Source organism: Oncorhynchus kisutch, linkage group LG22 (genome assembly GCF_002021735.2).
Source record: "Oncorhynchus kisutch isolate 150728-3 linkage group LG22, Okis_V2, whole genome shotgun sequence".
In the NCBI taxonomy this organism is placed as follows: Eukaryota; Metazoa; Chordata; class Actinopteri; order Salmoniformes; family Salmonidae; genus Oncorhynchus; species Oncorhynchus kisutch.
In genome coordinates, this window is record NC_034195.2 from 16,058,939 (window position 1) to 16,082,712 (window position 23,774).

General features: G+C 41.3%; 1 protein-coding gene across 1 annotated transcript in view; it reads right to left on the bottom strand.

Annotated features, from left to right (window-relative positions):
- The window catches only part of tsg101a (tumor susceptibility 101a), a 25,458-nt gene extending 3,392 nt beyond the window's left edge, over positions 1-22,066 (bottom strand). The window contains exons 1-8 of the mRNA XM_020456919.2: positions 21,614-22,066; positions 21,184-21,271; positions 21,003-21,068; positions 20,576-20,739; positions 16,674-16,800; positions 15,973-16,030; positions 15,598-15,692; positions 167-369 (exon numbers count right to left, since the gene is read on the bottom strand). Of these exons, the coding sequence (XP_020312508.1) occupies positions 167-369; positions 15,598-15,692; positions 15,973-16,030; positions 16,674-16,800; positions 20,576-20,739; positions 21,003-21,068; positions 21,184-21,271; positions 21,614-21,655 (843 nt within the window). The 5' untranslated portion in view covers positions 21,656-22,066. The remainder of the gene's footprint in view (positions 1-166; positions 370-15,597; positions 15,693-15,972; positions 16,031-16,673; positions 16,801-20,575; positions 20,740-21,002; positions 21,069-21,183; positions 21,272-21,613) is intronic.
- Positions 22,067-23,774: the final 1,708 nt, after the last annotated feature.

The following is a 23,774-nucleotide window of genomic DNA, read 5'->3' on the forward strand; positions in this document are numbered from 1 at the left end:
CCCCCCCCTCCCAATGTTCCAATATTAGTTAGAAAGAGAGAATGAGCAAAGAGGGAATGAAAGAGCAAAAGACAGAGCGAGGAATAGAAAAGGACCTTAGAGTCAAAGAGGAAAGAGACAGAACAGAAGAGAAATGTGTCTAATATATCCCTATATCCTCCCTCACCACTTCCTGGTCTAGCCGTGAGACCATTTCCTCCAGTTTCTGGTGTCCTTTCTTCAGGTCCTCCTCGGTCCTCTTTAGTGCGTCCAACTCAGCTTGCGCCCGGTCCATCTCCTCCTTCATCCTCCAACGAAGCTTGTCGCTCACCGCGGAGATCAGCGACGCACGGATGGTGTCCTCGCCAATGGTACCATCCCTACTGGGGCCTGGAGGAGGAGAATGATTATATTTAGATTTTAGATTTTTTTTAATTTACAGCCTGTATTGGCACAATTAAACTTACTTACATAGCAAGTTCAAATGCAAATAAAAGGAGGAGAGGGATGGACAGGACAGGGAGGAGAGAAGAGTAAACTAGCAAGACGCTACACTAGAAAATCTGTTCCACACACTATATTTGATAATTTATGCAAAAAGACATTTGCTTTTACACAGCATTTACAATCCTTGCATCACAGTGTCCTTGTTCGTGATCTTATACGACCCTTATGATTTCAGACATAAACAATGACGGAGGAAGTTGGGATGCATCATCTCCAGGATGTTCATTTCTCAAATGTATATGGAATGACACCAGCAACATTTTACAGAAAGTTATAAAAACATGTTTCAATGCCAATGAGTTCATGTTATTGTGTTGCTACTACCCTAAAAAAAGCTGAAAGACAAAACTGAGGACATATTTAAAAGAGATCTTGAAACATCTTTTTAGCTTCGCTTTCCTTAGGGTGCTTTTTAGTCATTCAGTTGTCATTCTTGTTTTTTTGTTTTTTTTTATCTTAAGTTTGTAGTAAATATTTCAGCTTTCATTGTTTTTTTCCTGTAAAGCACATTGCGTTGCATTCCATGCCTGAAATGTGCTGTATAAATAAAGCTCGATTTGATACAGGTGATCTGCCATTAAAGTGTACAGAGGTTATTTTCCTCATAAAACAATTCACAGTGTCAAAGCATTCCACCTAGCAGTCTTATACTCACTATATAACATATGAAAACTGACTGTAGTTGTGGAATTTTCCATGGTATTTTCTTTCATGTAAACAAACTGTTTGCCGAACTTTAGCCTAGCATTTGAGGAAGTAGTAGAAATCTGCTGAAAGGAGAGATGCCTAGATATCATTTCTCTGTACAATATTAGAACTAGCAGGCTGGAGTCAGCAATGTGAATGTATGATTAATCTCATAGTGAACCTCAAAATTGATCAAGTATGTTGCGCAGCGAGAGTTGAGTGGGGGTGAACGGATTCGGTTCAGTCAGTTCCAGGGTTGCCATGTTGGCGGTTTCCCCAAAAATTGGGCTACTTTGAAAACTGTTGCAGGTGAAAATGACGGTTCCAGATATTTGGGCTACTTCTAAATTTCACCACGGCCGCCATGGCATTTCTCTTTTAAAAAAGGTAGATTCATTTCACCGTTACCTGCTGCAGCTAACTATCAAGCAGTGAGGCAGGCTGTTGCGGAACCAGTGCTGGCGGGGAGGGAGGGCCAGAAGGATGTGCGTTTGTGTGTTGAGAGAGCGCTGTAGGCAGCCGAGTCAGTGGAGAGCAGCACCAGCATGCACACACTTCATGACAAGTGATGTGATATCAATGAACTAATAGCACTAGCTAGCTACATCTTTCTCCCTCGTGATAACTCTTGTTGCGAAACATTCAACAAAAAAATAAGCATTTTGCGTGTCTAGGAAATGTGTGTGTATATTATTTTTTTCCCTTTGTTTCCCCATTTGGGGGGGGGCGGGGCTAGTTTTCAGGCCTTGTGGCCAGGTTGAGTGGTCATTGGGCTGTACATTTTTGCTATATTTGGCAAAACTGGTCAGTTCAGTCAGTCATCCTAATGAGCCCTTCCCAGCTAGCTAGATTATGCTTGTGGGTAGAAACTTCAGTGAGAATTTTAAACTTTTCTGCCAAAGTTTTTATCAGAGTAATTGTTAGTGCTCGGCAAGTGGGAGCGAAGGACACTTCAAGCCGGCAACACAACACGCAGCGCAAACTCTCCCCATTGAGCAGTAGACTATATCACGGTGACATTGACATGTTTACTACAAACATTACAAGTTATTTAGTGTGTGAGCTGCTGTCCTACTCAAAATAACATGAAGTGGGATGGAACAAATTGGCCATGTTAGCTACTGCCAGGGACATGCAACACAGCTGCCCGGTGGGAAGCAACAGTGGGAAGCACCTCGATACAACACTGTTGCGCTGGTAATACACACTGTCTTAACCACCCTCAGACATAGGGTTCCTTATAATATTGATTAAAATTGGGCATATCTCCACCTTCCTCTGTGTACACAGGCCATAAATTCTCTGGCACAGCCCACACTCCGCAAACTAAACAAACAGCCAGAGATAGCTTTGCTAATCACTATCGAGCACAGCACAGCTAGCAAGGAGAAGGCAGAGGACCATCCACTCTTCTCCTCTCCAAAGGAATTGAATGATCAAGGATGAATAGAGAGTTTAGCAGTAGTACTGGTGCTTTACCGGCAAAGCTGGAGGCTTGCTAAACTACTCCCTGGACCAATAAAGCTTGCTAGCCAGCCAGGTAGCAACCGGTAACTATTTGCAACTGTGGATGTCTTTTCAAGCAGAAGCGTAACTAACTACGCAAGCTAGCTACCTTTCAGCTGTTTTTCCGATAAGTAAAGAGTAAAGGTTAGGTAGTTAGTAGCTACTGTACGAGCTGGCTAGCTAACTTAGCAACAGCAGGAACAACTTAGCGGTAATATTTACAACTATCCCCACTAGATTACCAATATAACAGTTGGCCCTTTTGTAGGGAGCCAAGGAAAGCAACTATTTCCTCTATCAGTGATGAACACTAGCTAGAAAGTGGACCATTACCTATAAAGCAAAATAGCATTGTTTTTGATGAACCGGCTAGAGTAAGGCTGTCATTTGGTCAAATCATGTATCACACACTGAACCAAACACCTGACAATGTATGCATATGCAATTCTACTTTATGTTCCTTATTATTTACTGAGCATAATAAAAATGTCATCCAGATATTACACTGTTAATGTGTAGATGGCAAAATTACTATTTAGCTTGTATTCTCCCAACAATAACACCAGTGCTCCTTTAACCTCTCTGGGATATGTGGGATGGTAGCATCCCACCTCGCCAACAGCCAGTGAAATTGCAGGGCACCATACTCAAAACAGAAATCCCATAATTAAAATTCCTCAAACATACAAGTATTTTACACAATTTTAAAGATAAACTTGTTGTAAATCCAGCCACAGTGTCCGATTTCAAAAAGGCATTATGACTAAAGCACAAACGATTATGTTAGGTCAGTACCTAGTCACAGAAAAACACAGCCAGCCAAAGAGAGGTGTCACAAAAAGCAGAAATAGAGATACAATTAAATCACTAAGCTTTGGTGATCATCAGATGACACTCATAGGACTTCATGTTACATAATACATGCATGTTTTGTTTGATAACGTTCATATTATATCAAAATATCTCAGTTTACATTGGCGCGTTTACGTTCAGGAATGTTTTGCTTCCAAAACATCCGGTGATTTTGCAGAGAGCCACATCAATTTACAGAAAAACTCATAAAACATTGATAAAAGATACAAGTATTATACATGGAATTTTAGATCCACTTCTCCTTAATGCAACCGCTGTGTCAGATTAAAAAAATGTCAAATACCTCCTTTTTGTTTGTGCGTTTAGTACACAATCCAAACTCACGACGTGCGGGCAAGTCCAGGAGAAAGTTCAGGCGAAAAGTCATATTACAGTTCGTAGAAACATGTCAAACGAAGTATAGAATCAATCTTTAGGATATTTTTATCATAAATCTTCAATAATGTTTCAACCGGAGAATTCCTGTCTGTAGAAATGCGATAGAACGCAGCTAACTCTCACTTGAGTGCGCGTGACCAGCTCATGCCACTCTGGCAGACCTCTGACTCATTCAGCTCCCATTCCCCCCTCCTTCACAGTAGAAGCGTCAAACAAGGTTCTAAAGACTGTTGACATCTAGTGGAAGCCTTAGGAAGTGCATTATGACCCCCATAGACACTGTATATTCGATAGGCAAAGACTTGAAAACATTCAATCCTCAGATTTCCCACTTCCTGGTTGGATTTTTTTCTCAGGTTTTTGCCTGCTATTCGAGTTCGGTTATACTCACAAACATCATTCAAACAGTTTTAGAAACTTCCGAGTGTCCAAATCTACTAATAATATGCATATCTTAGCTTCTGGGCCTGAGTAGCAGGCAGTTTACTCTGGGCACCTTATTCATCCAAGCTAGTCAATACTTCCCCCCCAGTCCCAAAGAAGTTAACAGAAAGTGTATACTGTACTGTTATAGCCAAGAGGAGGATGCGGTGGCTTGTTAGAGCACAGACATAGTTCTAATTTCAGTGGTGCTCATGGGGACGCCCAAAACAATTTAAATGCCAATGTGGCACCCCTCAAACATATTGTAACATTTGGAACCCTCAGTAGTCAATGTGGGATAGGAGCGCAGAAGTAGATGGGCTTTCTTTAAAATGTAATAATTTGTTTTCTATTCCATTGTTTGCTCAGCTTGAAGTTGTAGTTGGTTATGTAAACATTAACAGAACAGGCATTAAATGAACAAAACATGAAATCATTTTTTTAATACTTTATGCTGACGTCTCCAGAAATGATGAGGGCCGTCCTTGTAAATACGAATTTGTTCTTAAACATAAAAAATTAAAAAATATCCCAGCTGTGATGAAATTTCAACAATCAATCAGGAACCAATATGCAGTCATTTAGGAAAGCTAAGGCTAGCATTTTCAAACAGAAATTTCCACCCTGTAGCACTAAATCCAAAAGGTTTTGGGACACTAAAGTCCATGGAGAATAAGAGCACCTCCTCCCAACTGCACTGCACTGAGGCTAGGAAACACTAACATTATCTACGATAATCGAGAATTTCAATAAGCATTTTTCTACGGCTGGCCACGCTTTCCACCTGGCCTACCCCTACCAACAGCTCTGCATGCCACGCAGCAACTTCCCCAAGCCTCCCCCATTTCTCCTTCACCCAAATTCAGACAGCTGATGTTCTGAAAGAGATACAAAATCTGGATCCCTATAAAATCAGCTGGGCTAGACGATCTGGACCCTCTCTTTCTAAAATTATCCGCCGCCATTGTTGCAACCCCTATTGCTAGCCTGTCCAACCTCTCGTATCATCTGAGATCTTTTAAGATCGGAAAGCTGCCGCAGTCATCCCCCTCTTCAAAGGGGGAGACAATCTAGACCAAAACTGTTATAGACCGATATCCATCCTGCCCTGCTTTTCTAAAGTCTTCGAAAGTCAAGTGAACAACCAGATCACCGACCATTTCGAGGCCCACCGTACCTTCTCCACTATGCAATCTGGCTCCCGAGCTGGTCATGGGTATACCTCAGCAACGCGCAAGTTACTAAATTATATCATAACCGTCATTGATAAAAGACAGTACTGTGCAGCCGTCTTCATTGACCTGGCCAAGGCTTCGACTCTGACAATCACTGCATTCTTATGGGCAGACTCAACAGCCTTGGTTTCTAAAATGACTGCCTCGCCTGGTTCACCAACTACTTCTCAGACAGTTCAGTGTGTCAAATCAGAGGGCCTGTTGTACGGACCTCTGGCAGTCTCTATGGGTGTTGCTACAGAGTTCAATTCTCGGGCCGACTCTTTTCTCTGTATATATCAATAATGTCTCTCTTGCTGCTGATGATTCTCTCTACACAGACGACACAATTATGTATACATCGGGCCCTTCTTTGGACACTGTGCTAACAAACCTCCAGACGAGCTTCAATGCCATACAACTGTCCTTCCGTGGCCTCCAACTGCTCTTAAAATGCTAGTGAAACTAAATGCATGCTCTTCAACTGATTGCTTTCCGCATGCCTAGCATCACTACTCTGGACGGTTCGGACTTAGAATAAGTGGACAACTATAAATACCTAGGTGTCTGGTTAGACTGCAAACTCTACTTCCAGACATTAAGCATCTCCAATCCAAAATGTAATCTAGAATCGGCTTCCTATTTCGCAGCAAAGCCTCCTTCACTCATGCTGCCAAACATACCCTCGTAAAACTGACTATCCTACCGATCCTTGACTTCGGCGATGTCATTTCCAAAATAGCCTCCAATACCCTACTCAACAAATTGGATGCAGTCTATCACAGTGCAATCCGTTTTGTCACCAAAGCCCCATATACTACCCACCACTGCGACCTGTATGCTCTCATTGGCTGGTCCTCACTACATATTTGTCACCAAACCCACTGGCTCCAGGTCATCTATAAGTCTTTGCTAGGCAAAGCCACGCCTTATCTCAGCTCACTGGTCACCATAGCTACACCCCAAAAGTAGCACGCTTTACAGCAGGTATATTTCACTGGTCATCCCCAAAGCCAACACCTACTTTGGCCACCCTTCCTTCCAGTTCTCTGCTGCCAATGACTGGAACGAATTGCAAAAATCTCTGAAGCTGGAGACATATCGCCCTCACTAACCTTAAGCATCAGCTGTCAGAGCAGCTTACCGATCACTGTACCTGTACACAGCCCATCTGTAAATAGCACACCCAACTAACTCATCCCCATATTGTTATTTATTTTTTGCACCCCAGTATCTCTATTTGCACATTATCATCTGCACATCTATCACTCCAGTGTTAATGCTAAATTGTAATTATTTCAACACTATGGCCTATTTATTGCCTTACCTCCCTAATCTTACTACATTTGCACACACTGTGTATAGATTTTTCTATTGTGTTATTGACTGTACGTTTGTTTATGTGTGACTCTTGTTTTTGTCGCACTGCATGCTTTATCTTGGCCAGGTCGCAGTTGTAAATGAGAACTTGTTGAACTGGACCACCTGGTTAAATAAAAGGTGAAGAAAAATAGCTATCCAGTTAATGTTCGCTAGGTGACATAAGCCATGAAGCTAGCCCCTGATAAGTTGTTCGGCTAACGTGCCTTGTCAGGTTGCTTACTATCGCCAAGTGAACGGCAGTAGCTCATCCAAATAATATTTGCTCTTTTCTCACTCACTGTTTCATCGTCAGCCCATCCAACAGCTCCAGATCGAACAAAGTCCATTACGGAGAGCAGTAACCCGTTGCACCAGGTTGTAAACAGGACGTAAGGAGTCCGCACATATGTTTTGTAGGTGCTTCCAAATTTTTTATTTCACCAGGTAGGCAAGTTGAGAACAAGTTCTCATTTACAATTGCGACCTGGCCAAGATAAAGCAAAGCAGTTCGACACATACAACGACACAGAGTTACACATGGAGTAAAACAAACATACAGTCAATAATACAGTAGAAACAAGTCTATATACGATGTGAGCAAATGAGGAGAGATAAGGGAGGTAAATGCAAAAAAAGGCCATGGTGGCAAAGTAAATACTATATAGCAAGTAAAACACTGGAATGGTAGATTTGCAGTGGAAGAATGTGCAAAGTAGAAATAAAAATAATGGGGTGCAAAGGAGCAAAATAAATAAATAAATGAAATAAATACAGTAGGGAAAGAGATAGTTGTTTGATAAATTAACTAAAGCTCACGACGGTACAGTATGAAGATAGGCAGAAACTGCTTCTCCACTAGAAATCCCAGATAACGCTTGTAGGCGACGTCATAGAGACTAGCTAAGCACATGCACAGAAATGTCATCAGTACTAATGGTATTTTCGCACTGAATTGCGCATGTGCAGGCTGTCAAATCAAAAGGCACTCCGATAGCGTTTGACGAAAATGAAAACATGTCAGTTTACCCCAACCTTGAGAAAGTGACAGTAGTTCAACTAAAAAGACATTTGGTCGAATTTACGTTGTGCTTAAGATTGTGAAAATGAACAACTAAGGAAGAATTTCTCACTTCTTTCATTCACTTCTCAAATCCCAAACCTGCTTCATCTGTTTCGCAAGCATTCCCGGAAGTCTTGCAATGTTGCGGCTCTGGGTTTAGAAACTGTGCTAAAGCAATCCCTCACAAGACTTGTACATTTATATCTGACTATAAGTAATTTTATCATGAAACACAGCATAGATGCGGAAAAATACCAAGTTAATAACTTCTGATTTCCCTGTTCAAACCCAAATATATCATACTTTGTATTAATCAATGAATTATTGACTTAAATCGTTGTGCAACATTACAGGTAGGCTCATGGAAGCGTCTTTCAGCTGGAAAAGGTGGATTTTTGTTGGTGTGGTGCTGCTGTTGTTGCCAGCTAGCCAGAATAAACTAACTAGCTTAGGGCTCATCAGGACAACTGACTAAACCGCATCCATTAGTCTACACTTGACTCTCAGCTGCGCGACGCACATCAATTTGGGCACCAGGAGTGTCCATATAGCCTCTCCTCTTTCACCCCTCCTCTTTTCCCCTCTACCCCTGGTCTAAATAAAGTAGTAGGACAACATTTCCATAAGACACTGATATTTATAGTGAAGTGTATGAGTAAACTGGTCATAGATTAGCACATAAGGGAAAATGTCAACCCGGAGGTTAAAAATAGCTGTGTCTGTGCTGAGGGGGTTGGGACCACCACACCTCTTGACCTTTCGTCACCAGAGTCTGGTTACAGGGGCGACATTTCAGAGGCGATCAGGCAGTGAGGTCACAGAGGGGAACAGACCCCAGCCAGAATGCTAGAGGTCAGGGTCAATTAAAGGTCAACAGAATGGCAGGCAGTATATGCTTCTTAATAAAAACCTATTTGCCATTACACTTTGTTTATAATGATGGCATTTCATTATTATCAATCTACAAATGAAGAAATTCCAGGTTGGAGAGGCTCTGTATAATTTACATATTGACACATGACAACATTGCTATTATTTTTTAAAATAAAGATATGCCTATCTTGTCCTTGTCTGTTGGCTTTCCTGCAAAATCAAAAATTCAATACGGATCCCATTTCGACGGTCTAAACCACTCTAAGACCAATGGTCTTTTCCCGAAATAGTTGCATCAAATCCTTCTACTGCGGTCATTCGATGGCAGTGGCATTAGCATATGTTCTTCAAAGAGAGGATGCACTAATTAAATAAATAATGGAGCCTAAGCTACTGAAAACAGGCCTTTTACGAGATGAAATCATGACAGGAGGGTTTGATTCTTATTATAGAGAGGGAGTCCAGACATGCTACTTTCACACGCACACCCCGTAAAATGACTCGTCATTCAGCGTGTCGGACACAAGAGATAATATTTACTCTTCCCTTAAAACGTATTAAAATACCTAGACCTACCTTAGGCTTTCCGAAAGTAGGCCATAAGAACGAATTGATAAGGAAAGTATGAAGGGGAGAGACAGCTATGCAATATTTGAAGGTGAAATTGACAATCATTCAAATGGATACAAAAATACACACAACATGTCCATAGCCTATTTATTAACGTTGATTAGTCTATAAATTAAGAAAATATACTGTAGTTCTGAATGTACAACACAACTGCTGACTACTGTTGTCAGCTGTTTTGGTAAATCTTTGAGATCTGTTGTCGTGTGGTGGTGGTTCAGTAGTTTGTAATTAGGAGTGTTCTGCTGTATTATGTAAAGTTGGTTTGGAGTGTGTTTCTTAAAAAGTAGATGTACGTACAGCAGTTTAGAAAATTGCATATTTTGGTCACCATAGACCTCCATGTAAAAATAGTTTTGCATGTTTAAGTGCTTATATTTCAAAAAAGTATTATGTATCAAAAACAAAAATGTAAGCAACTCAAGTTAGACCTCTGCATGTTATAAAGTTGTAAGGGTAGGTTGAGTAAAAGCTGTAGGAGTAGTGTGGGAATAATACATTGAAGAAAAATATATACGCAACATGTTTCATGAGCTGAAATAAAAGATCCCCCAAAAATGTAATGAGCGCTAAAAGCTTATTTCTCAAAATATGGTCACATACATGTTAGTGAGCATTTGTCCTTTGCCAAGATAATCCAACCCCCACCAGTGTGATTAGCATCGCTGAGGGTTTAGAGCTTAAGGTAGTCAGCTCGTACAAGTATTTAGGACTATGGCTAGGCAGTACACTGTCCTCTCAACTAATATCCAAGCTGCAGGTTAAGGTTAAATCTAGACTTGGTTTCCTCTATTGTGATCGCTCCTCTTTCACCCCTGCTACGAATCTAACCCCGATTCAGACGACCATCCTACGCATGCTAGATTACAGAGACATAATTTATACAGTGCCTTCAGAAAGTACTCACACCCCTTGACTTTCACATTTTGCTATGTTACAGCCTTATTCTAAAATGTATTTAATTGTGTTTTCCTCAATCTATACACAACATCCAATAATGCAAAAACAGGTTTTTAGTTTTTTAATTTTAGAAATTAGCAAAAAGTTATATCACATTTACATAGGTATTCTGACCCTGTACCACTTTGTTGAAGCACCTTTAGCGGAGATTACAGCTTTGAGTATGACGGTTGGCATACCTGTATTTGGGAATTTCTCCCATTCTTCTCTGCAGATCCTCTCTAACTCAGTCAAGTTGGATGGGGAGCGTCGCTGCACAGCTATTTTCAGCTCTCTCCAGAGATGGTCGATCGGGTTCAAGTCCGGGCTCTGGCCGGGCCACTCAAGGACATTAAGAGAATTGTCCCTTAGCCACTCCTGCATTGTCTTGGCTGTGTGCTTATGTTTATTGTACTGTTGGAAGGTGAACCTTCGCCCCAGACTGAGGTCCTGAGCAGGTTTTCGTCAAGGATCTCTCTGTACTTTACTCCGTTCATCTTTCCCTCGATCCTGACTAGTCTCCCATTCCCTACTGTTGAAAAACATACCCACAGCATGATGCTGCCACCACCATGCTTCACCATAGGGATGTTGACAGATTTCCCCCAGATGTGATGCTTGGCATTCAGGCTCGAAGAGACCAGAGAATCTTGTTTCTCATGGTCAGAGTCCTTTAGGCACCTTTTGGCAAACTCCAAGCGGGCTGTCGTGTGCCTTTTACTGAGGAGTGGCTTCCGTCTGGCCACGCCACAATAAAGGCCTGATTGGTGGGGTGCTGCAGAGATGGGAGAATCTTCCAGAACCTACCATCTCCACAGAGGAACTCTAGAGCTCTGTCAGAGTGACCATCAGGTTCTTGGTCACCTCCCTGACCAAGGCCCTTATCCCCTGATTGTGCAGTTTGGCTGGGTGGCCAGCTTAAGCAAAGGTTCTGAATACTTGTATTAAAGTAAAAAAACACCTTATGTACACATTTGCAAAAAAAAAAAATACTTATCGCTTCATCATTATGGAGTATTGTGTTTAGACCGATGAGGAAAATAAGGCTGTAACGTAACAAAATGTGGAAAAGGTCAAAGGGTCTGAATACTTTTTGAATGCACTGTATATCTTGATTACTTAAGTATTCAACCCTCTGAGCCAATACAAGTTAGGCTTACCTTTGGCAGTGATTATAGCTGTGAGTCTTTCTGGGTCAGTCTCTAAGTGCTTTGCACAACTGAACTGTACAATAACAGCATATTATGTTTTAAAAATAAGTCAAGCTCTGTCAAGTGGGTTGTTGATCATTGCTAGACAGCCATTTTCACGTCTCGCCATAGATTTAAGACGATTCAAGTCAAAACTGTAACTAGGCCACTCAGGAACATTCAATGTGAATATTTGGCTCCATTACATTTATTTTCATCCCAAAATAAAAAAAACACTGTCATTGCCGATGACAAGCATAACCATAACATGATGCAGCCACCACCTTGCTTGAAAATATGAAGAGTGCTACTCATTAGTGCCTTACTGCAAACAGGACGCATGTTTGGAATATTGTTATGCTGTACAGGTGACCTTTTCACTGTCATTTAGGTTAGTATTGTGGAGTAACTACAATGTTATTGATCGATCCTCAGTTCTCTCCTATCACAGCCATTCAACTCTGTAACTGTTTTAAAGGCACCATTGGCCTCATGTTGAAATCCCTGAGAGTTCCTCTCCGGCAACTAGTATTCCCGAGTGGTGCAGCGGTCTAATGCACTGCATCACAGTGCTAGACTCGTCACTACAGACCATAGGGCAGCACTCAATTGGCCCAGAGTCGTTCGAGTTAGGGGAGGGTTTGGCCAGGGTAGGCCGTCATTGTAAGCAATAATTTTTTCTTAACCGACTTGTCTAGCTAAAAACATTGAATAAAAAAATAAGTTAGGAATGACGCCTGAAGCTTGTAATGACTGGGTGTATTGATACACCATCCAAAGTGTAATTAATAACTTCAACATGCTCAAAGGGATATTCAATGCCTCTAGTTTTTTTACTCCTTTACCAATAGGTGCCCTTTGCAAAGCATTGGAAAACCTCCCTGGTCTCTGTGCTTGAATCTGTGTTTGAAATTCACTGCTCAGCTAAGGGACGTTACAGATGATTACACAGCTGATTCAAATAATCAACTCATCATCAAGCTTTGTTTATTTGAATCAGCTGTCTAGTGCTAGAGAAAAGAAAAAAAACGTGCTCCCAGGACCGAGTTTGGGAAACACTGCCTTATAGGACACATCAATGATTTCTATACCCTTTTGTCAACTGGCCATCTCTGTATACCCAGGGGAAGACCCACTGGTTGATATTTATAAAACCATCTTAGGCCTCACTCCCCCCTATCTGAGATACCTACAACAAACCTCAACTTCCACATACAACACCCATTCTGCCAGTCACATTCTGTTAAAGGTACCCAAAGTACACACATCCCTCTTTTCAGTTTGCTGCAGCTAGTGACTGGAAGGACCTGCAAAAAAAAACTGTCCAATTTGAGTGTTTTATCTCCATCTCTACATTCAAAGATTCAATCATGGACACTCTTCCTTACACTTGAGGCTGCTTCACCTGATTGTTGTCTACATTTTTTTCCCTTTGTGCTGTTGTCTGTGCCTAACATTGTTTGTACCATGTTTGTGCTGCTGCCATGTGTTACTACAGTGTTGTCATGTTGTTGCCACCATGTTATGTGGCCATGTTGTATTGCTGACATGTTGTGTTATCTAAGGTCTGTTGTGGTGTCTATCATAATGTGTGTTTTGTCCTAAATGTTTTATCCCAGCCCCCATCCCTGCCGTTTGCCTCTTGGTAGGCAGTCATTGTATATAATAATAATTGTCTACTTAAAGATTACATACAAAAAGTAAAATAAAAACAAGTCCCGGGAATCGAACACACTATCCTGGCATTGCAAGTGCCATGCTCTACCAAATGAACTACAGAGGATCACCATATGGGTAGTTGACAAGTGCACACTTCAGGAAAAACTATAGACAATTGAGATGCATAGCCAGAAGGGAGTTCAAACCCTCCAAGAGCCCAAACATGTAAATAATGTACGGTTCTCTACATTACTATACTAAACTATTGTTGTCTGTAGAGATAGCCTTGAATTGTACATTTTGTCTCATGTAGGTGCTGGGTAGAGATATGAAGGGGAGACGGTCATGACCCCGTCAGATCTTTTGGAAGAACGCCCAGAATATGCTATAAGTTAAGAATGGAGACGGTGCCCGTCACATGTAGGAACCAACCCTATGGACCATGCCTATGTAGCTTTTTTTGTATAGCCGTATATAAGAGAACGGAACTGCCCCGGGAGACCTCCTGACAGACGTGTTCCTCTTGATTCTTTAAGTTTGTTGGAACCTCTCCGGCTTGCTGATAAAAAAGGATACATTTAATATTGACTTCAGGGGTATCTGGTGGCAATTTCCACAACACTATAGGTAAGAGTTCAGGTGGGCCTTCTTGCTTCAGCAAACAAAGGAAAGGAGGGGTGCTCAACAACAACAAAAATCACGAGAAGGCCTTATCAAGAAAAACTTCCAAAAGGACTAAATTGAGGCAGAAAGGAGTTGGAGCACTCAAAAGGTATACTCTACCTTACTGGGCTGAACTATACTCTACTTCACTGAACTATTCTGTACTGAACTATACTTACTGCACTCTACTAGAGTTTACTTGTTGCTTCCCCATTTAAACAGTCTGAGTCTCAGAATGTCTGTCTGGGGCTGGATCTAAAGGGTTTCGGTATTGACTTCATCTCTGGTACTCACATCAATTCTATACTTTTGAATCCATCTGGGTAGTGGACAACCGCACACTTCAGGAAACATTCTAGATTATTCCCGTCAAGAGCGACTTGAAAGGTCAAGCCCAACCTAACTAAATTTCATTGGCTCACAGCGGTCATGACGTTTAAGATATTAACTTAATTTATAATGAATTTAAAGATCTTGGTCTATAAATGCTGTATAACAAGTTTGAGAAATTACAACCTTTTCAAAATGCCAGATGATCCATCATGGTGATGTCATCAGTCCTAAATGCAAATGTATTCATTGGGTAGAGTGGAACCTCTGTTTCAAATTCAGAGACTAGGTTAAATGAGAAGGTAGGGCTGACTTTTTTTAAATGAAATGTTGTTTATTGCGCCATCGTTTGGCTGCCACGTGTAAACCAGATGTATTTGTGCACCAACTTAAGCAATCCCACCAAGTTGTCTCTGTAGGTCTTACCATTTAAGAACTATAGCGCTCCAAAAATTGGAAAACAATAATGTTTACAATTATAATAGGTTTCCAGCCAAATGTTCCCTAATTTTTGGGGCCACTGAACAAACCACTGAAACCACTTTACAAAATAAAATGTATTATTACTATACAGAGAATAAGACAACGTAGGCTACCGTAGGCTAGCCTGTCTCAAAATTCAACACTGCCCCTTTAATTAAGACATATGCTTTTTACCTGAATGGCTTCTCAAAGACCGCTGAAAATGTAGCCTACATGTTTTGTGCTCTTGCAGGAAGCGCATTCACTCATGGGTGATTGAAAGACCGCTCATGAGCTACCCCCGCCAATAGAATTCTACTCCGTTGTGCACTGGCTCTGCCTGCAACAAAACCAGACTCAATCTTGCAAAGTTAGATTTGTTTTGGTTTGTTGCATTGAAAAGGGGCTGATATAATGTTGATTCGATCACAGAAAAAACACTGATCTATATAGTGCAAACCAATGGGGCGAACTCAGTGAAGTTCAATCTCCTGTGTCTCTGCGCAGCATTGCATTTATTTAGCACGGGAGTACCGGAGGAAGTGCGCACTCGCAAGCAGCTTAGAGGGAACACCTAATAAGTCATTGAAATATGCAGTATGCTTCACAAGCTCACTCATAAAAAATAATTCAATGGTTATTGTCAGGATGGTCTTCATCCATAACCTTCGGTTACATGTCACAGACCTAAAATTGCCATACAAGGCAGTGTTAGGACTTCATAATGGTGTCCAATATTGTGCATAGAAAACCTTTGTGATTCTCCTAGGGGTGTGTGCATTTTTCCCTTTGATACTTCAATAGCTCCGATCAAGCCAGGCCTTGAGATTACAATATCCAGAAGGCAATGCCGTATGATACATACCCACAGTGGAGGCAGGAATCTGGGAAGTGTAGTGTGTAGTGCCAGCTGTGGCAGGATACGAGTTTGCACTAGGGTACTGGTACCCTGGATAGCCACTGGAGAGAAAACAACAAACCATGCATCATCAACCAACAGCCATCTGTTAATCAAAGCTGTACATCTTATGAACTATATGAGGCACTGTAAGAGAAGGAACTGCTTCATTAATTTGTTCATTGAGTGTGATGATTCCACCAGACAGACATGCTTATGTGGCTGTGTTGCTTATGTAAACCCAAAGACAAACATGTCAGAACTGGTTTGATGAGATTGAGAGGGACTGGCTGAGAGAGGCAGTGTCAGAGGAAATTGTGGCCTTGAAGACAGACATCTTACCCAGGGGTGGGGTTTGGTCCGTACGGGGAGAGCGCTGGCATACCTGGCATGTAGGATGCTGTGGATGGGAGGGAGGGATTGACAGTGTGAGGGTCAGATTACATTGGTCATGTCATCCATCTTTTACAATGTGCGTGGATACCATCTGGAGTCCAATAGGAGGTACTGCATGTGTTTGCAAGAACGATTCAGGGCAACATTTTAGTAGTGCAGAAGAATTACAAAGTGCAAAAATGACCATAAACCTCAATCTGGAGGCATAATTAAATTTGAAATATTTAACAATGTTCGAGACGACGATGTATTGCTCAGTTAAAACTCTAGTTCAATAGTCGCTTGCTTATAATGCAGTTAAAGAAATGTTTGAATTTCAATTACAATGCAAGATGACGTTAAGTGTTTTTGCACTATGAAAATGGCGCCCAAAGTCTCACGTATTATATGGAGAAACAGAGTTCATACAAAATTCCCATTATTACAATGACCGACCTATCCATATAGTGAAAATAACTGACTAATGCTATCCATACTGCAGTGTTCCAAAAATCATTCCTTGAAGATACCCAGACGTTTCCCAATGATGTTGTAGGCCTGAAATAGCACACCCGATTCAACTAGTCGAGGGCTTGATTAGTTGACAAGTTGAAACAGGAATGCTAGGTCTGGAATACAAACAATGTCAGACTGAACGGGTAACTTACGGTTGGGGGGTCCTGCAGCCTGGAAGGCCTGGTAGGGGGCCTGTGTGGTGGGGCGGGAGAATACGGGGGGCTCCTCCCCAAACACCACGATCATCACCTGGATCAGACCATACAGGTCCGACTGGGGCTGCGAGGAAGAGAAATCAACAGAAGTACAACAGAACTTTATTGTCCACATGGAGATGGACAACTGTGACAGGCTTCACCTCATACAGATAACAGCGTGATGAAATGAGCTCATGTTAAGTAGGGCTAACATTCCCCCTAGTGGCACTAACCTTGATGGCACCAGCCAAAAAATGTTTTTTTTTTATCACAAACAACTAAATAGGATGTTCTACATCCACAACAATACTTACACCACATCGGGAGACAACTTTTGAGATCTGGGAAATTATTTAGAAATGTAGATTTTGGGGCTTAGTTTAATTCCAGTGTGCACCTAGCAAAGAGGCTGCTGTCAAGCAGTTTTTGTGATATTCTGCCAGGTAAGCATATCCTACTTTGTAGTCAACATTTAATTAAGGTTTTTGGGAAAGCCTTTTCATCTACACAAAGTGGTAAATGAGCGCACCGCACATAGACAGGGGAAATTCTTGTTGCCTCTTCAGGAAGTTGCAGGAAATACAAATAACTGATGCATTTTGTTCATGTCTTATGATGACCTTGAGCAAATTAATAAATGTTGAATACATTTAGTTGATTCCCTACTTAGTTCAATACGTTTGAATATTGTTGAATTCAGTTTTAAAATGTCTGGATTCCATCCGTGTTCTCTGCATCACAGATTTTATAGGGCCCTAGATTGTGACACCCCAAAACATATTTTGCTGTGTCACACAATAAAATACATTTGACTCATCTTAGAAAGTCATTCACAATGCTTTATTAAGAAGGATGCTAACCGTTACATCGAAAATACATTTGACCTGTCATGCTAATCGATCTATAGGTTAATTTGCATGATTCGGGGGAATTTAATTGCCGCATGTATATTTCTGTTAGTCCTCATGCATTTTATTTCACACATACACAGCCCAGTTTGAGGACCAGAATAGCCTACCACATGTCAGACAGTGCAAGAGTATCTCCTCAAAAAGCCTCTAGGCCACTGGAGTGAAACCTGCTTTTGTAAGCCCAGTCATTGCGCAACAAATAACAATGCTAAACACAATTGCATGTTAAAAACTTGTGGCCACGATTTCACAATCTCAACTCAAAGCACGCCACTCATTCGCCATTCGAAACCGTGCCACTATATCATCCAAACACCAGCTTCGAGGGCATTATCACTTTCATACAACAATTTATTCATGCCAATTCATCCTTCCATGAGATATAGTCCCGACACAAATCTAAGGTTGCTGCCCAAGCCGGCTGGTAGTTCACTCAGTCTTTTAGTTCTGTATCTATGGACAAGACCCAGTCTAAAATGTTCCATTGCCATACTAGCTGGCAACGCTCTCATAGTCACGACAAACAATGCAGCCAGAATAACAGCGAAGTGGCTGCATTTGCAGTTGTTCAAGCAAATTACAAGTGACATTTATTTGGATGCATCCATAACAATGAACTAATGAGGCGCGATTTCGCCAGGCACAGATACTGTGCTCTCATCAGGACACTGTTGTTCATAGGAGCTACCCAAAGACACAGCTAACACAATCACTTCAAACTAAAGCTGGAAAGACAGCAAACATGCTGCATTTCATTTCGATTTTCCTGTTGTTTTCTATTGACATTTCTTTGTATACACCCAGAAAAATAATGCCTGCTGATTAATTATTTCAATTGGATGAGAAATGCTGCCTGCCTGTCTGCCTATTCCCGACTCCCGCCACATTCATTACTATGGACAGCTGGAGTTCGAATTGCAATATTGAAACAGTGTTGCTGAGATAGACTGCAAGGTTTATACAAATTTTCGCTGTTGAAAACTAAATGTTAGTCTAAAAGAAATGTGAGATAATGTCTAGATGCTTTTTATAGTGGAGTTCAAGTTTATAAATTGCCTGGCTGGGCTGATGAGACAGTGGATTGCACAGTGAGAGGGAACAGAGAAAATAGGCTTTTCAAAGTCAGATTTAGCCTGTGGCAACTTCTGGAATCTGGAATAAACACTGGCTGGAATGGGATTTTAACCAATCAGCATCCAGGATTAGACCCACCCGTTGTATAATAGGCTATAGCCTTTTGACTGTAATAAGATATGCAACAATAGCAAGCCTGTTTCTATTAAGCTCGCAATGAGAAATGCCCAGCCCTTGTATGCATACTATCATAGAGGAAGAGACAAAGTGAGAGGTTTCACTCTCTACATCCTAAGTAGTGTAATAGACTTCGGACATGATATTCAAGAAAAAACATTACATTAACACGTGTCGAACTCATTCCACGGATGGCCGGGCGTCTGCAGATTACTAGGCCCTCCATTGAATGAGTTTGACACCCTTGATCTAAAAAGTCCAAGCAGGAATGCAAGATTCCAAATATTTGTATATGTAAACCTAATCCAGTGATTGTCATGAATTTTCAGTTGACAATTAGGCTATTTTTGTTATGTTACTGTCAAAACAGGGCACGTAAAATCTTTACGTGCACTAATATTATGTATAGGCCAAATTCAATTGGTACTAGTTCAGCACCCAAGGAAGTGGAAACGCAAAACACATTAGCTAGATCGCTAACTCTAAATATAACACCTACTGCTAGTGGCCATGTATTAATCTAAGAGTTAATGTAACATCTCCCAAAAACTTTGCAATGAGGCCGAGTGCACTCACGATGGACGATGCGCAAATTTGTGAGCTCCGTACTTCAAACCCATATCAGATATGTTTAGAAAATTGTAACTACAGAATACTGAGACCCTCCTCTCTTTAATATAGACAACTAGTTGCTTCCAAAGCTGTGTTGCCCCCACAATTGCATTTTGAAATGTTATACAATCACGAGGGGTAAACAAGCGGGGGTGAGAGGGGCTAAATGTGACTAAATGGCCACAGTCTGGAGCCCTGTCAAAGGGGCAATCTGCGATTGCTACAAAAAAATGTTAGGCATTTAAATGAATGATATACCCTTCGATTCTTGAAGAGCATAACGTATATAACTCATGCTCCCAAGTGGCGCAGCGGTAAAAGGCACAGCATCTCAGTGCAAGAGGCATCAATACAGCCCATGGTTCGAATCCAGGCTGAATCACATGCAGGCGTGATTGGGAGTCCCATTGTACGCCGCCCAATTGGCCCAGCGTCGTCCGAGTTTGGCCTTCATTGTAAATAAGAATTTATTCTTAACTGACTTGCCTAGTTAAATAAAGGTCAAATAAAAAAATGTAGCTTAGTTCAACTGTCAAACCCCATCACAATCCAAAATATGATAGCTGGTTTTACTCCAATGTTTGTAAACAATGTAATTGTAAACAAACACTGTATAGCCTCAAACTATAATTTTGATATCATGGATGTTGTATCCAGTCCTTGCATCCAGTGGATGGTTTATGAATTTGAGTGGTTACAATTGTGTGGCAATTGGCCCAGCATTGTCTGGGTTAGGGTTTGCCCGGAGTAGGCAGTCATTGTAAATAAGAATGTCTTCCTAACAGACTTGACTAGTTAAATAAATCAATACTCAAGCCCAATCCCCTCAGCTTTTGCCCAAAACAGTGGTGGGGTGGACTATTATTGTTTGAACTGTATATTGCCCCTTTAAAGTAGTCCAACATTAATTGTGTTTACTTAATCCATGTTATGTGTGAAATCCATCAGAAACTAGGTACAGAGATATTGGTTCAGTAATAAATGAAGAGTAATACAGTGTGCGTCACAAAAAAATTCACACGCAAAAAAACAGAGGTATAATATAGCCAATGCTAAAATACTGGAGACAACGCTGTTACTGACATGTTTCCACTCGTGCAGATAGGGCAGGTAGATCTTGCCGTTGGCATCAATGTGTTTGCCAGTCTTGATCATCATGGCACTGGTGGGCTTCACAAAACAGATGGGAGGGTTGTATGGGTAGGTGTCCAGCAGCCATAGACACACTGGGATGTTATATATGTTTCCTAGAAGACAAGAGTATTGTTTTTATATATATATATATATATGGCATTGTGAAACAGACAGTTCGCTTGGGAAGAAAATTGCTCAAATACTGTAATAGAAAAAATCATAGAACACAACAGGAAAGTTATGCAACAGACAATGGAAATGTGTGTTTCTTATTGAACAAGTCCAGGTAGTTCCTCTCTGTTTGGTGCCTATGAACACAACCATGGTCATTACTTTTTTGTCAGATGATAGTGACATACACCCAAACTTAGCCTACCTCTGTAGCTGACTGGCACTGTTCCTGTTAAGCTCACCAGAGTTCTAGTGGAGCCATCATTGAAAACTGAGGACAGAAAATATCACTCAATAAAACAAATCAGACAAGCATACAATAACACATAGATCATGTTTTGTGATATGGGCCACTGCGGTGACCCATGTACTGTACAAGTTCTTACCATATGAATCCATAACAGGCTTCAGGTCCTTGTACTGGGAGATGACGTTGGTTATCTCACGAACAGTCAGGTCCCTGTATTTGTATTGCTGAACAGTGGACATGGTGATTAATATTGCTGAATGTCAATGTCTTAACACTGATTGGTTCAGCCAGGTACCTAAGGTTAGTTAGTGTTTTCTAGCCAGATAACTAAAGTTAACTATCTAGTTAACGGTATCTAACTATAAACATACGTTATCAAACATACGTTATAAATCAGGTCTAACTGTTTAACACTAGCACTAGTTATTTGGTAACCGAGATAGTTATCGTTAGACAAATATTTGTAGTTAGCTAACATTAGCTAGTTAGCGCGCTTAGCTAGCTGAAAGGCTAACAATGTTAATAAAAACAATTGTTAGCTAACGTTAGGTAAAATCGATGCTTACCTTGAGCATTTTCTTCAATGCGCCTTCGTTGACAACTGCCATGATTGATGGTGTAATATGATGTACTTCAGATGAACTACCTAGGTTTAGCTAACTACTGTAACGTTAACGTTGTTTATTTGAAAACGACAACTTGCTAGCGTGAGCTGGCCCTCGGCGTATGATTCCGGTCAAAGAAAATACTAATTTCGACACGAAGAGTAGCGTGTATAATTGTTCTGTTTAGCTAAACGTTACCTGTTTAAAAAATATATTTCTGAAGACACAAAGGTAATGCAATAATCAGAAATACCGACGAGATTCAAGGATCACTGCTGTGAGCAACAGCGTCTCGTCAGCAACAATAAAAAAAAAGTACTTCCGGGTCTTCTTCTTCGATGAGGTTTAACGGCGGTTCACATCCAATAAATGTTGCATTACCGCCACCAACTAGACTGGGGCTTTGTTGTATCTTCTTGTCTGAAGAAAACAACGGCTCTTTAACAACGGCCCTTTAAAACATACAGTACCTGTCTAAAGTTTGGACATACCTACTCATTCAAGGGTTTTCTTTATTTTTGCTATTTTCTACATTATAGAATAACAGTGAATACATCAAAACTATGAAATAACAAAATAATATAGTAACCAAAAAAGTGTTAAACAAATCAAAATATAACTTATATTTTAGATTCTTCAAAGTAGCCACCCTTTGCCTTGATGCCAGCTTTGCACACTCTTGCACACTCTCAACCAGCTTCACCTGGAATGCTTTTCCAACAGTCTTGAAGTTCTCACATATGCTGAGCACTTGTTGGTTGATTTTCCTTCACTCTGCAACTCATCCCAAACCATCTCAATTTGTTCCGGGACCATGTGGGCCGCGCTGACTTTCAATATTGCAACTACTACCTGGGCGAAGTGGCTACTCTTAATAAGCAAGTAGTAAACCTACACAAGCTACTGGGGAATCCACGCCCACCTAGTTGTTATTTTTCTTCCAACCCAGTAGCCGGACGCTGCTCTGGTCTGGTGGAAGTGTCGCCACCTTGTCGGCTCTCCACAGCCAACTTGCCGGTGCTCAGCAGGGTTCCATCCCCGAAGGGGTCTCCCACTTCGCTGGAGAGCTGTTCTCGACCCAACCAACCAACCATGGAGATACGTCACTTGCCGTGGAAGTCGAAGACAGCGTCCTCTGGCAATGAGGGTCTCCTTGGAGATGCTGAGCCTTGACCTGACACAGACCAGAAACAGCTTTGCCGCCCTGGATCCAGAGGTTCAAGCACCTTATTCCTTGGGGGCTTCCCATTCACGATCGGATCCAGAGGTACCTGCGTCTTTGTCCTCTGTTCTGTCTCCCTCTCCGGTGGCTTTGACCTCAGGTTCAGATCTTCGGAGCTCCCACCATCATCAGACCATGTGGCTGCCTGAGTAACCGGCCCATTCAACATTGCCAGCTGTCATCATAGGCAGCTCTACGGTGAGAAGCATCTCGGTTCCCAAGGCAAAAACCCTGTGATTAGCAAGGAGCACGAGTACAGGGCATATAACAAGGCTGCCATTGTTCGACTGTTCTACTACAGATGCCGGGAGCTGACACTGTTGTAGTCCATTTGCGGTCAAACGACATCAGGAGGGCCAGCTCGGAACATCTGAAAATTGATTTTAAATAACTTATTTTAGCATTAAAAGACAAAAAAAAACTGCCAATCATTTCAGGTCCAGTACCATCGTTGGGCCGCTGGTGTGAAAGATTCAGCAGGCTACTGGCCATACATATCTGGCTAAAATATTATTGTAGCTCTGCTGGAGTCACTTTAATAGATAACTTTGACATCTTCTGGAAACAGAGGATACTCTACAGGAATGACGGAGTCCATCCAAATCGTCTTGGCTACTGGATTATCCAAGACTGCTTTGAAACAATTACTTATCAATGACCCAAGACCAGCTCAGCTATTCCCTACCATTGTGACAATGAGTTGTAATAATGCTGCATTAAATGTACATTATCCTAGGGGTGTTTCAGACACAATATAAGTAAATAAATTTATGTCCACCCAGTAGCGTAGCTTAATCATGACGGGCCCAGGTGCCCCGAAAAATGACGGGCCCCTATCACCACCTATATTTCCCTTAAAATTAAAATATTTTTGTTGGATAAGGCTGTGTATTAATATTA